At 35.8% G+C, this 15049-nt stretch overlaps 1 protein-coding gene across 1 annotated transcript in view; it reads left to right on the forward strand.

Moving 5' to 3' along the window:
• Window positions 1-721: 721 nt before the first annotated feature.
• Nup107 (nuclear pore complex protein Nup107) overlaps window positions 722-15049 on the forward strand; it is a 47529-nt gene continuing 33201 nt past the window's right edge. Inside the window, exons 1-4 of the mRNA XM_069817409.1 lie at window positions 722-1042; window positions 5244-5408; window positions 8649-8815; window positions 12309-12506. Of these exons, the coding sequence (XP_069673510.1) occupies window positions 886-1042; window positions 5244-5408; window positions 8649-8815; window positions 12309-12506 (687 nt within the window). The 5' untranslated portion in view covers window positions 722-885. The remainder of the gene's footprint in view (window positions 1043-5243; window positions 5409-8648; window positions 8816-12308; window positions 12507-15049) is intronic.

The raw sequence follows: 15049 nt of genomic DNA on the forward strand, positions 1-15049 counted from the left end.
ATTCCTTTTCCTCTTCCTGATCAGTTTCAGCATCATTATTTCTTCATCCACTCTTTCCAACACAAATTCATTTCTTACTCTCTCTATCCACTTCACACGTTCCATTCTTCTTCATATCCACATTTTAAATGCTTCTATTCGCTTTTCTTCACTCCGTCGTAATATCCATATTTCTGCCCCATACAATGCCACACTCTATACAAAGCACTTCACTAGTCTCTTCCTTAGTTATTTTCTCAGAGGTCCGCAGAAGATGCTCTTTTTTCTATTAAAAGCTTCCTTGGCCATTGTTATCCTCTTTTTGACTTCCTGACTGCAGCTCATGTTACTGCTTATAGTACACCCCAAATATTTGAAGTTGTCCACTTGCTCTATTGCCTCATTTAGACTTCGCAAGTTCACCTTCTTTATTTTTCATCACTCACTTTGCCTACTAGCTAAATAAACTAAACTAACTTTAGCAGTTGATAAACGTCGTAAAATAACCAATTAAAAAAAGTGTCGTTTATTGTCGCAAAGACGTTTTCAATTTTATTGCCGCTCCAACATGTAGGTCTACATATCTGGAACAGATGGCGTTGACTCAATTTTAAACATTTCGTTTGGTTAGCTGTGTTCTGTAACTGATTTGTTGTTGGGAGCATACTGAACCGTTGAGCGTGGAGTAACTTGGATAAAGAAGGATTTGTGAATGTACATCTTCATTCGTCTTTTATTCCATTCAACCGGCGTGGTTTGTGTGTCCGTTGCGTTTATTTGTAGTTTGTTGGCTGTTTGTAATGAAAAGCAAGTGTGATTGTTTTGTATTAACGTAAAGAACGTGTTTTCAGTATTAATGTTTAGCAGTATTGTATTTTACATTTAAGATTCTTTCTTATTGAACAAATGGAGTTTTCATTGAGTTCAATATCCAACATAGCTACAGATGATCTTGAAAAATCTGTACGTCTATTGGACGAAGCTTTGAGTTCGGAAGGAAAAAGTTTATTACGTACTTCCAGAAACAGCCCACTGAGAAGAACTCCCATCAGCAGGAGGAGAGGTTAGTTCATACATATTATGGGACATAGAATGTAAACATTTCCAGCAAAGAATATTGCATATGTGTAGGTTAAACTAGCGCTGAGTTAGTTCCCTTTGTAATCGTTTATACCTTGCTTCGTGATAGGTTAGGTTTGGTTCGTTTAGGTTTTCGGAATGTTATGCCTTGCATGTAGTATCAAGGTGAAACGAGCGTTGAGGGACTTTTAGCAAGACTTCTGACTTCTGTTGCATTCAAATAATTATAAAATACGATAATTTGGTCCAGGGAGCATCCGTTTTTTGGTGCAAAGATAATTCTTTTGGCGTGTTTCTTAATTGAAATTAACCTAAGTGGGTCGGTGTTTATTCCAAGATCGGCGGAAGTCTCTCAATGCTCGTTTAACCTAGTATCAACTGAATATCCACGAAAAGAAAAAAATCCCTTATAAATTCAACGGTTTTTACTTTCGAAATATAGGGGTATGTCTCTAAATTTGCGTTCCCACGTTATGTAGATATTTATACGTACCTACTTGACTTCTAGTCGAGTCATATGTACCGTAAACGAAAGAAAAATCGAGTGTCGACACCAATTTCGCACCGAAATAAGGGTAAAAAGTTGCTGTGGCTGGCGTACAGGTATGGGCAGGCAGGATTGCTCCGTCGAGATGGAAGATGAAGACGGTAGGAAGGGGCAGCACATACATCTAATTGTCGTACGTTACCTTATTGATCACAGAAAAAAGGCGAGTTTTCGTAAGGTGGAATGAGTGATAGGTTAGGTTGTGGTGAAGATTACTTATGTCCCTGGCACTAGATAAAATTGTAATGCGTAGGATGTGATCACTGGAAGAGCTGTATGCCACCCAACTCACCCTAAATATGTAGTTTGCTTATAGGCTATACCAAATTCGTCGTGCGTGAATTAAAAAATCGGCCATATTCTCCTGACTGTGACGGTGCTTTCAGTGTCGCCAGATGCGACATGAGTTTAACAGTCTGTTTTATTACAAACTTCTAGGATGTTGCACATTGTCCAAACCAGTACCTATCGAACAATCTGCGTCTGACTTGTACTGTTTTTTTTATTTTGATTCTTCCGATGCAGAGTTCTGCTTACCAACCTTGCTGATCAAGAGTCATAGACTAGGTGGTAAAGAGCTGGAACAATTTTGTTCAACTTTTGCATGCCTTTCAACGTGGGCACAGCAATGGGATGGTAGGTTAGAAAGTAGACATGTAAGTCTGGAATTCAGTAGTTTTGTTTGACAAAGTTAAACCTGACGTAGTTCACTAGGTCTTTTTCCATATCTTCACATACAGTCTCAATAGCAGAATGAATTCAACCATACAACTGGTGGCTGCACCAGTAGGCCTACTGAACACACAGAATATCATACTATTGGTAAAGCATAAAAACTTGTTATGCTTCCAAATAGAGAAGCACGCTTCACTACTACATCATGAAGTCGCAAGTATTGTTATCTTAAAAATGGACAGTGAGACTCGTGTTATTTCTGTACTAGCCGGTGAGTACACCCTAGAAATGCATGAAATCGTCAATAACTCCTTTTCTCAAAAAATCTGACTCATCCCCTTTTTCGATCATACCCTTGGATTGTTTAGGGTAGTGTTCTTCGTCCAGTGTAGTTCATAGCATGTTCCCATTACTTTAACAAAAGCCTTCTCAGCGTCAATAGAAGCAATATATGTATTTGTAAATTGTATTCTCGCCTTTTTTCTGTTATTTGCTGAGAAGTAAATACATTGTCTGATATTCACCTTTTCTAAACTGTTCTGTTCTGCACTTAGGTTAGGCAACGATGGCTAGGGGCGAGTTAGGGACAATCCTATGCACGTCTGCCATACTGAGGCCTATTGTGCACTCCGAATTTATGGGATGAATGAGGATGAATGTACCAACCCACCGGCCGCATATGACCCTCACCCAATGGCGGCTCCCAAACCCTCCTACCCTAAGTTCATGTCACTAAGGTGACAAAGCAGCACAGGATTAATTCCAATGGCCCTTCCAAAGTGTTGTGCCCTTGAAAGTGCTCTTAAAGAATGAATCCTGACAAATATTGTGGAACCAATATCAATCAATCTTCTTAATGTATCCAGCTGTTTGGTGACAACATAAAGTCCACTGTAGTCTATTCAGTTGTTGTTTTTCACGAGAAATGAGGGGTATTTTGATTGGTGTTCATCAGGGGCGGACGCAGGATTTTTTTTCAGGGAGGGATTTGTGGAGATAGTAAAAATGGAGTAATGAGAAATAAGTTTATATACTCACAATTTGTTTCCGAGTCACAAACATTTACAAGTTGTATATATTATTTTAATGTACCGAAGTACATATGATATTTCCATTCAGATATTCTGCGTCATCATACGATGAAAGAGAGAATTTTTCTCCGTTCCATTACTCTTTCATCGTATTTACAAGTTGGCCTGAATAGCGTAGTCTGTATAGCCTTCTGTGCTCGAAGTTGCGGGTTCTACCCCAACCCAGCTCGATGGTAGCCTATTTAAGTGTGTTTAAATGCGACAGGCCTCATATCAGTCGATTTACTGGCATGTAAAAGAAGTCTGAGGGAAAAAATTCCGGCACACCGGCGACGCTGATATAACCTCGGCAATTGCGAGCGTTGTTAAATAAACCATAATTTTTTTAATTTTAACATTTATAATGACTGCAGTACAAAAACAATGACAGAATGACATTTACAGAAGAAGGTGACGAGGCTTCTTAAACATTTCATCCAGTACTTCATGAGCTTTTACTTTTACATTTTTATGTATATACATCAAGGCCAGTGCATTTAATCTGTCTGCTCCCATCGTGCTCCTCAAGTAAGTCTTCAAATACCGCAATGTTGAGAACGACCGTTCTGGTGTTGCTGTAGTTACAGGCAATGTGCAGAAAAGTTTCAGTGCCTTGAGAGTGCAGGGAAAAATAATTTCATTGCACCTGTTCAAAGATGATATAAAATCAGTAGGTATTAGGCGAAGATTTTTCTGATCAAGGAAATTTCTTCTCCACATCTTCAATTCACTGGAGAAAGACTCTGGTGATGCATCAACATCATTGGGCCACTGATTTACTATAGCCTCAACAGCAGTTTCTAAATCTTCATCTGATGCTCGCACTATGTTTTTAGGCAGAAAAGTTTGTATGGACTTTAGGATTCCCTTATGATTTAAAAACCTGTCTTTGAGCTGACTAATGAAATAGTCTAAGAAGAGAAGGAAAATTAAGAGCCTAAAATACTCTTCATGACTCTCTTCTTGAAGTAAGAATGCTGTGTTTGTCTTCCTGAAGTTCTTGTAATTTAACATTTTAGCAAAGAGAATTTACGTGGAAAACCCTCTAATTCCTATGTACATTCACGAATTGTTGTTGTCTAGTGCCTTGCATCTGGCAATGAAGCCATTAGCAGTATGAATTAAAATTAATATTATTTTTGTTTCTTGTTTCGTATTTTTCTCAAAATTTCGGGAGGGGATATATCCCCTTAATCCCCCCCTTGCATCCGCCCCTGGTGTTCATTATAGATGCCTGTTGCTAGTAGCCAGAGGTGGGGTGTAGTCAATATATACTGCAGGGCTGTGTCTGCTGCAACTGGTACTGATGATTTTAACAGATATTGCTTTTGCTTCAGTAAAGTCTCATTTTACAAACCTATGGCTCAACAATTGGCTCTCTTCTGACAAAGGAAAAATTTTACAGTCTGTACAAAAGAAACCAAATGACCTGGACACGTACAGATATTGTGGAAGGCTGGGAACCAGAAACGATTGTGGAGAAGACTCCCCACCGTCCCATAAGCAGATGAAGACATGCGTCTTGACCTGAATATGTCTATGGTATGAGATGAAGATAAATGATACGAAATCAAAATTATTTTTCTACACGGGAGGGGAAGGGAAATGGACCATGGTAATGAAAATTCCAACCCGACATTTGCCTAAGTAACTGTGGAAAGCCATAGTCAAGTTGGTCGGTCCGGGAATTGAACCACGGACCTTCCGAATGCGAGTCCAATGTGTAACGCATGAGGCACCTCGCTTGGTATGTTCCCCACTTAAATGCTTCTGTTATTTTTGATCTTCTGTTAATGATTCTTGCATCTTATATTCTGAATTAACAAGGAGTTTGTTCCTGTATATTTACGTTTCCCTTTGAACCTTCAAAATACTTTGCTTTTCTATTGCAGGTGGTAACTATGGTTCAGACCGCTATAGTACTGGGAATACATCTGTTAGGTGGGCCAGGAATATTCATGATTTGTCCATTACATGTGGACCTGACGACATGAACGCATTATTTCACGACCAAACAACAGGAGTTTTACTTCGTGAACAAGCACCATGGAAAAATGGTAAGTACACAGTTTACAAATGTATTTTATTTTGTGATATATTGCATATCCATTCTAAATTATATGATTTTCAATAGTCACTGATATTATTGTTATTATTATTATTATTATTATTATTATTATTATTATTATGATCATAATAATAATAATAATAATAATAATAATAGTAATAATTGATGTGTTCACATGCAGAAAGATTGCATTAGAGCACCATTCAAATCCTTGTCAATCTGCACATGCACATACAAACAAGTGCTTGCATGCGCAAGCACATACAGAGTCACTCACTCATACAGATCTTACACAATTAATAGGCGTCCACACCTGTGGTGTAATGGTTAGCGCGTCTAGCCACGAAACCAGGTGGCCCGGGTTCGATTCCCGGTCAGAGCAAGTTACCTGGTTGAGGTTTTTTCCGGGGTTTTCCCTCAACTCAATATGAGCAAATGGACCCCCGGACTCATTTCACCGGCATTATCACCTTCATCTCATTCAGACGCTAAATAACCTAAGCTGTTGATAAAGCGTCGTAAAATAACCTATTAAAATAAAAAAAATAAATTAATAAAAATTAACAGACCTACAGCATATCTATCTAAACAAAAATATTTGTTCTGTGGCATTCTTCTGTAAGTGCTGTCCAGTTGTGTAGCGATATTTTCATTACCCAGAAGATCCCAATTTGAGCAAATTTTTATACTCAAAGTTATATATATATTTATAGTGGGGTTGTGGTCAGAAAGTGCAAGTATAGTGAAACTGGAAAAGATCGAGAAGTATAGGGAAGAGAGAAAGTGTATAAGCAGATGTGTAAAATAAAATATAAGTATTTATAGGAAGTGAGAATAGTGACAATGGATTAGGTGTACGCAGAATAGTGTGAAAGCGAAAGTGAGCGCAAATAGAAATGAGTGAAAATAGTGAGAAAGGGTTTAGAGAAATGAACAAGTGTCAGCATAAAATTAGTACTAACATTTGAATGTGGGAACAGTAATTGAATAAAAGGTCAAAGAACAAATAGGCAAATAATTCAATATGATAATTTATTTTATAGAGAAAAATTGAAATTGAGATTTTAGTGAATAGTAGTTAGAGGAAAAGGGGGGTGTGAAAGGAGTATATAATATTAGATATATTAGGATTAATGAACAAATAGAGAATAGCAAATGAAATGTAGGGAAATAATGAAGGGGAGATTGACCAAGTAATAAAAAAACGTACATAGCGGAATTGGGAGTATGTGTGTAGACGTGTACTGCAAATAATGTGTTATTGTAATAATATGTTAATGGTGTCACCGGATACAGAAATGTGAGGTACACCATTACATGTAAAGAAGTGCTGTGAAGAAATATATATCATATGTATCATCATATATATATATTTATATTTATATGAAGAGTCTAGCGTCACAATTCTCTTAAGGTGATGTCATCTAATTCAGTATAGCCCTATTACTGCAAAATTTGTGTGTTTTTCTCATTAAAACTGGTAAAGGAGAATTATCACCATGGATACAGTCATCCTTTCCTACTTTTTCATTAGGAACAGCAATAAATTTTATATAATATAAGTTTATTTATACATACTTTAACATCGTGGTAATAGCGTAGATCCTTGGGTTAATCAATAGGCTGTTTTTACTATTATTGAGTTGTTGTTTTTATTGTCATGTTTTATAGTTGGCTTATGTAAATGTAGGCTAACTGATTTAGATTTTGATTAATGTTTATGATATTGGTGATTGAAGATGTGATATATCATGATGATGTGAATATGTTACAATAAAATCCACAAATGATTAGGGAAAACACGGGAGTTTTACTTGAAGCAAGTAATGAGTTAGGTTTCGAAGTAAACCTCGAAAAAAAACAAGGTATATGATTATGTCTCGGGACCAGAACATAGTACGAAATGGAAATATAAAAATTGGAAATTTATCCTTTGAAAAGATGGGAAAAGGCAAGTACCTAGGAGCAATAGATAAATAACACTAGAGAGGAAATTAAATGCAGAATAAATGTGGCAAATGCCTGTTATTATTCGGTTGAGAAGCTTTTGTCATCCAGTCTGCTTTCAAAAAATCTGAAAGTTAGAATTTATAAAACAGTTTTATTACCTGTTCTGTATGGCTGTGAAACTTGAACTCTTACTTTGATAGAGGAACAGAGGTTAAGGGTGTTCAAGAGTAAGGTTTTTAGGAAAATATTTGGGACTAAGAGGGATGAAGTTACAGGGGAATAAAAAAGTTACACAATGCAGAACTGCATACATTCTATTCTTCACCTGACATAATTAGGAACATTAAATCCAGACGTTTGAGATGGGCAGGATGGGCAAACCCAGAAATGCATATAGAGTGTTAGTTGGGAGGCCAGAGGGAAAAAGACCTTTGGAGAGGCCGAACGTAGATGGGAGGATAATATTAAAATGGATTTTAGGGAGTTGAGATATGATGGTAGGGACTGGATTAATCTTGTTCTGGATAGGGACCGATGGTGGGCTTATGTGAGGGCGGCAATGAACCTTCGAGTTCCTTAAAAGCCATTTGCAAGTAAGTATTGGGGGGTGCTGAAAAATTGTATTTCTGCAAAAATCTCGAAATAGGTGTGTTGTATTATTCTAATATTTACTATTTCATCTAACGAGAAAGTAAAAATGCTTCAGTGTTTTATTTTTTTTAAGTACCTTTTAATAAATTTTCATTTAATACAGGCCATTCCTTATTTTGTGAAACCATCTTGTGCGTGAAGGGAAGAAGAAAGTATTCTGGGAAACTTCCCTCTCTCACTACACTTCCACTTGCAGCTAGGTATAAACTAATCCCCACCATAAGATTCTTGCTATGAGCTACAGCGCACTCATGCATTTGGTTTCACGAGATAATGAATGGCCTGTATATTTGTTTGCTTTCTTTACATTTATAGAATCAATAATAACATTTGCAAATGTGGAAGCAATAGTGGTTTTACTCAAAATTTAAGAAAAAAATTCTTTCTCATGTATGACACTGATTTCCTTATGGTTGACTATAGGCCCCTGTAACTGAGATGTTTTTAAATCTACTCTTGAAGTCTTTGTACAGTTTGTATTAAAATGTTGCATTTCCAGTTTTGATCGTTTTATTGGGGTCTAATGATTGAACTTGATCATTTTATTGGGAGCTAATGTTTGAACTGTTCTTGTTAATTTTGTTTTGAAGTAAAGTTTATAGATGTACGTGTGTTTATTGTATTTCAGTAACAAACAAGTTGTATGTGGAATTCTTGGAGTCACTGCAATCTCATGGTACAGAACGTCAGGTATTTGATACAGTGGCCGATTTCATTCAAAACTGTACAGATACTTTAGAAGTACTAAGAAATATGGAAAGGAAAATGGCTCAAAGGATACATTCATTGCCCCAAGTAAGTATAAAAATAATACATACTGTACAGTGAAGCTTCGATTATGACCATCTTCAACTGTCACCATTTCTAATAATTCTAGTTTGCTTTTTAATACCATTAAATTCGATTGTTAACTTATGTAAATTCTACTAATGGCTATATTTGTCGGATTTTCTCCTGGAGCATTTCTTTGGGATGGCTTTTTGAGGACCTAATCTCGGACGAATCCGTGCACTTGCACTTACATTGTTCCATTCATCATCATCATCATCATCATTAGTAGACATTTTCACTCAGTTGTGAGTCGTCTCTGAACATAGCCTCCTCCATAAAGTCCTGTCTTGCCACAATTTCTCCTCTTGAATTATTTCCCAATCATAGCCTCTCCCTTTTAAATCTATGCGTACTTAATATAATCATATAATCTGGGGTCTTCCTAATGTTTTTACACCTTTGATTTTCATTTCCAATGCCCTTCTTGGTATTCTTCTTTTATTCATCCTTTTCAAATGGTCACACCATTTTAATCTCATTTTCACTAATGTCTGTCTAATAACTTCATTTCTAATTTTGTCCCCTTCTTGTTTTATTTTCTGTGCTTTGTAAAAACTTCACTTCTCCTGCCTAGATTCTACTTAGGCTATGTCCTCCGTAGCCACAATTCAGGTCTCAGCACCTTACATAGGCATGTAATAACATTTGCACATCATAATTTTGATGTCTTTTGACACCTCTCAGTTCTACAAAATGTGTTATAAAATTTAGCACCCAGTCCAATCCTATTAGTAATTTCTTGTTGAATTTTTCCTGTGTATGAAATCCTGCTTCCTAAATAATCTACTGCCTAAGCCTTTTTTAAAATGCGATTTCCGACCTCATTGTAACCACTATCTGACTGTCTCTTCCAATCCTCGCCTCTAAACATTGTGTGCCCTATATATACAGTGATTATCCAAGACCAATAGGTAGCCTCGGTGACATTCATGTATCTGATGCTAACAGGTGGGTCATAGGTCCCTTCCTCAGAGGAGTACTTAATAAACCCCAGGGCCAGGAACCAAAACTCTTTCTATTTCATCATCAGAAACCCGTATTACCCCCAAGATTTTACCCTAGCCTATTTTTAACTGATGTAGTTCATAGGTGAAATAAAAGGAATTGGAGAGTTTGTGAAATTGAAGAGGGAAGTAGGAGTGCTCCAAGGAAAATCATCTGCTGGGTGGATGAGACTAAATGCCATTGCTCAACCAATGGTCTGGTGGCCTCTGCATGCTGTAGGGGTAACCATGCCTACCATATATGGTTTTTGGTTTAACTAGGCTATATATATATGAATATAATCTCTTGCACTGTGGCATCATTGTCTAAGGCATCCCAAATACCTTACTATAATAATACCGGACAGCTAGCAGTTTTGCGTGCGAACGACGCTGGTGCTGCTACCTACCTGCCGGTGTGGAGATACTCGCAAAACAAGCTGTAATCAACTGCAATGTATATTGTTGCTGGGCTAGTTAATAGCTTTATTAATTAGTGCTGTGTTAAAATGCCAGGGTGTCTATGTGCTGTTTATAATTGTGACAATTGCAGCATTACAAATTGCTCCAAATCGTCGATTTCTGAGGGATCATAAAACGTGAGTCAACAACATTGTTTAGTAGACCTAATTGCTTCGTCTTTGTGTTGATAGAAAAATACAAATTAGCTTTTTTATTTAGACCTAATAAATGAATAGAAGTTAAAATGTATTGGATTTTAAGGTTTTTATCAAATTAAGTTTTATTGTTGTCCACATGCCTTTACTAATTATTACAAGCATCAGATTACTATCAATTTTATCTTTGCAGTTGTCAGCAATGTGTATATAAATGCAGTTGTCAGCAATGTGTATATAAAACATTACTGATTACATTATTGATTTTGTCTCGATAAACCAAAGAAAAAATATGTAACAATTAATTACGGAAAGTAATATGAAGTATGCAATATTTCTCATAATATGCAGCTTTGATATAAGATAATAATTTTACATTAAATATTATTCAACATTTCTTAAGTGTTTCATATATAATTCCAATTAGTAACTCACGTTTTAAATAATAGTCCGAATCTCTATGTTAATATTTGTATATGTGGACGTAATTCCATCCCTCTCCACTAGATGTCAGGCCCGCGATATTTCGCACTCACGCCAGTGCTGCTAGTATACAGCTGTCCGGTATTATTATAGTAAGATATTTGGGTATCCTGCCTAGGAATTGCATTACGGAATGCATGCTGATTCGAGTCCTCATGGGGGAAGAAATATTCTCTTGAAGTTTGGGCCAGTGTATATGATCGATGCCTACCCAGTTTCGTGATGCAGTTGAGGAGTTATGATAGATAGTGAAATTTGGTTACAAAAACCGGCTATAACTGCTGAGAGAATCGTGTTAACCATATGATACCTCCATTCTGGTCGGATGATCGTCCACTTCTGCTTCGACATGTGGACATGATCAATCTGGGCTCCTAAAGTGCTATAATGCCATAGATTTTATTATTATTATTATTATTATTATTATTATTGTTGTTAATTTTTATTTATTGTTGTTGTTGAAAATGTAACTGAAAACCATTGACAACACATTTCCTGTGCTACCCAATCTGTTCACAACAACGCTTGCATTGAAACATAACAGGATTGCCAACTTTAATCGCTGAGCAGCTGAATAAAAGTGACTAATATTGCTACTTTGTATCTGACAGAAATTCTAGATTGGTTAATACGAAAAGACGATTTTATTCTCCAATAATTACATGAATGCTATAAAACTAGAAAATCCTGTAAATAACCAATTTTTCCCTCCATCTTTTCCATTAGAACACAGAGAGCAACTCTCCGTGCCCACTGTGCAAACTATTTTTTATTTTTATTTTATTGGGTTATTTTACGACGCTGTATCAACATCTAGGTTGTTTAGCATCTGAATGAAATGAAGGTGATAATGCCGGTGAAATGAGTCCGGGGTCCAGCACCAAAAGTTACCCAGCATTTGCTCATATTGGGTTGAGGGAAAATCCTGGAATAAACCTCAACCGGGTAACTTGCCCCGACCCGGGCCACCTGGTTTCGCGGCCAGACACGCTGACATTGTGCAAACTAAGAAACTTGTATAGTGACACATCTTGCATCGAGTTAAATCGTGGTATTTACTATCAAAATATGCAATTCGGTGTTTATTGAATTTTACAGGTAATACTAGTTTCTCTGTTGAAGTCCTATGAGAAATATACTTACTTTTCTTTTCCATTAAATTTACTCATTGTCATAGTGTTAAAGAATGACTATTTTATGGGTTAGGGTTTCATTTTCAGATAAAATTGTTGCTATAACATAACTTTCAGTGTTTTCATTATCGTATTTTGATAACCATCATACAAATTAATGATAATAATCAACATTGTACTTCAATTAACGTGACTGTGTTAAAATGATACAGGTTAATAGACATTTATTATATTTCTATAGAGTGAAGATTGGCTTCAAGAAGAGAGAAATACATGGCGGTTGGTATACTGCTTGTATCAGAATCGTATTAGCTCACATTTGATATCTGCGGATGGTCATCGGCAAACAGGTGAAGAAATAATGGATATAGCACAGGTCCAACAGAGTGAGAAGGAAATAGTACAGCAGTTGTATAAGAATGATAACATTACAAGAGAGGTGAGTTACTAAGAGTTCTAAAGGTACGGTCACATGTCGCTACTTTTGCAGCGCTACAGTACAAAAAACTGCGCAACTCTCGTATTGCGACGTGTGAACAACGGTGCAACCCGAAAAGTAGCGGCTGCCGAACCTGCTGCTCACTACTTTTCCATGCTGCGCGCAGCTTAGAAGTAGCGACGTGTGAACAGGGTTCTCAGGGTTGTAGCCGCAGCATTTTTGATATCGGTTTTGTTGAAACTTTTGCTGCGGTTGCGACCAGTGTTGCTACCCATATGTTCCAATGATACTTTTATTGTTTGGATGTATTTTAATGTTAGATGTGATGAAAATAAATTATTTGTAACAGTTATTAAATGCACAACACAGTCTGAGCATATTTGCTGACGATATAATTCACTTTTTTAATTTTCTGTAGCGTAGTTTCAAACAGGATTACGTGAATATGCTGTTGGTTATCATTTAAGTATATAGGCGTTTTTAAAAGCTTTATAGTAAAAATAATGCCAATTTCTGAATACTAGTTAGGACAGAAAAGGAAATAACAGATAAGTAAGCTTTCGCATGAGTTTCTTAATAATGCGAACATAACCACAAAATGTATATTGAGAAGTCAACACGGAGATGGAAACCTGCAGCATGACTGCAGCTGCAAAAGTAGCGCCTTGTGTGTGAACAGACTCGCAACTTTCAGTTGCAACTTTTGCTGCACTTGGGTTGTGCAGCACGAAAAGTAGCATGCAGCATACTACTTTTGGCTTACATGTGAACACAAGCTGCAGTACAAAAGTTGCGCAGCAAAAGTAGCGATGTGTGACCGTACCTTTCTTTGTAATACAAAGTATAGACTTCTGTCTACACAGCATAAATCAAACAAGTAAAATGTGATTAAATGAAATCCGTTAGTTTCACCTCACTTTAGAATCGGTTCTAACTTGTTCAAACTGGCTTCTAGCAGATATAGGATCCTCTATATATGACACTTCCCTCACACTGCAAGCTCAGTAGCATTTACTGTAAAATTGACAGACATTTTTATGTTAGTAACTTTAATTTTTAAAATCTGTTTAATGGGAAAAATGTTTAAAAAGAACTTAAAAATTAATACAAGAGTTACGAAAGATGTTCAAAGTGTTCTCCTTCTGTTTCAATACATTTTTGACGTCTCTGATGATTATTCTGGAATACTCGACTTGCAAAGGGTTCAAAAATGACTTGTCGGATATTTTATTCCATTTTTTGCATAACTTAAATCTACAAAAACTTGTTACACTATTCTGAAACAGAAAAAACTCAATAGCTTGCACTACACTACACACAAATTAGTAATCCCTTGAGTTCTTTTGAGTCTAATTTAACTGGTTATTATTATAGCTAATATAGTCATTTGTTTAACAGAATTGCTGTTACTTGTTTTTTCATTGCCTTTATATGTTGTCAGTTAATTATTGTAGTGACAGGAGAGAACTTTGACTTCAATCAGTGACATATTATAAGTGAACGGATTTTTATGTACTATAAAACTTGAAAATATTCATTTTCTTATGTGTTAAAAAAATGGAAAATATGTATAAAATATAGAAAATGTGTAAAAATATTGTATTTCAATATTACAAAATTTTAAGTTTGTATTATAAAAAATCATTCACCAGTCATGTTGAGACAGTGGTGGTTCGCTGTTGCATTGAACAATGAAGACTTTCTCCAAGTTTTTCTTCACAAACCGATGTTCGTTGTCTTGGAAGAATGCACATTGCCGGGAAAAGAGATATTTATTGAATAAGCGCGGCATCATTACATGAATTGATGCTGATCTTTCACTACATTCTAATGGAAAACACTGCTTGGAAACTATTTCATTATTTTGTAGCACACCTACCACAACGCTTTCCACTTTCCTACTGATAGAGTTCGGTGATTTATCCATGCTCACCCAAATTTTTATTTTCACATTCTGCTCTGATCTTTCCTAACATTTCTTCATAACACGCAGGGACATAGATTTTTCTTACTGTTGATTCTTCTGGTGTTTCAAAATTTGTGTATTTTGTAAGAAACGTTCTGAGCTTTGGACTTTTAAATTCATATAAAGGAATATTATATAAAAAAAATTTCTATAAATATACGTAATAATCAGAATTTTTTGAAAATAGGGTATGTGAAGAGACAGCTGTTTCACCTAAAAGAACTTTTCTAGAGGTTGCATGTGAAGTGGCCATTCTTGTGTTTCATTAATATGTAGTATGTACAAGTTTTTGGATTGAATTTAAAAGAGAAAACAAAGAGAACAAAGAGAAAATGACAATTTATGTAGTTATAGCCAAATTATTTAAAATATGTATTTACATAAAAATATTACAAAAATATGTATTTTTTTATGTGAAATAAAATTTCTTATACAAATTATTGTGTTCTGATTCGGAATTTTTGTCTTAGTTGCAATCTTTTATCTATAAGCAAAAAAAAATATATATATATATATATATATCCTATATTTATTTATTTACATAAAAATCCATTCCATACATATCATGAAGTTTGTC

This window comes from Periplaneta americana, chromosome 1, assembly GCF_040183065.1.
Source record: "Periplaneta americana isolate PAMFEO1 chromosome 1, P.americana_PAMFEO1_priV1, whole genome shotgun sequence".
In the NCBI taxonomy this organism is placed as follows: domain Eukaryota; kingdom Metazoa; phylum Arthropoda; class Insecta; order Blattodea; family Blattidae; genus Periplaneta; species Periplaneta americana.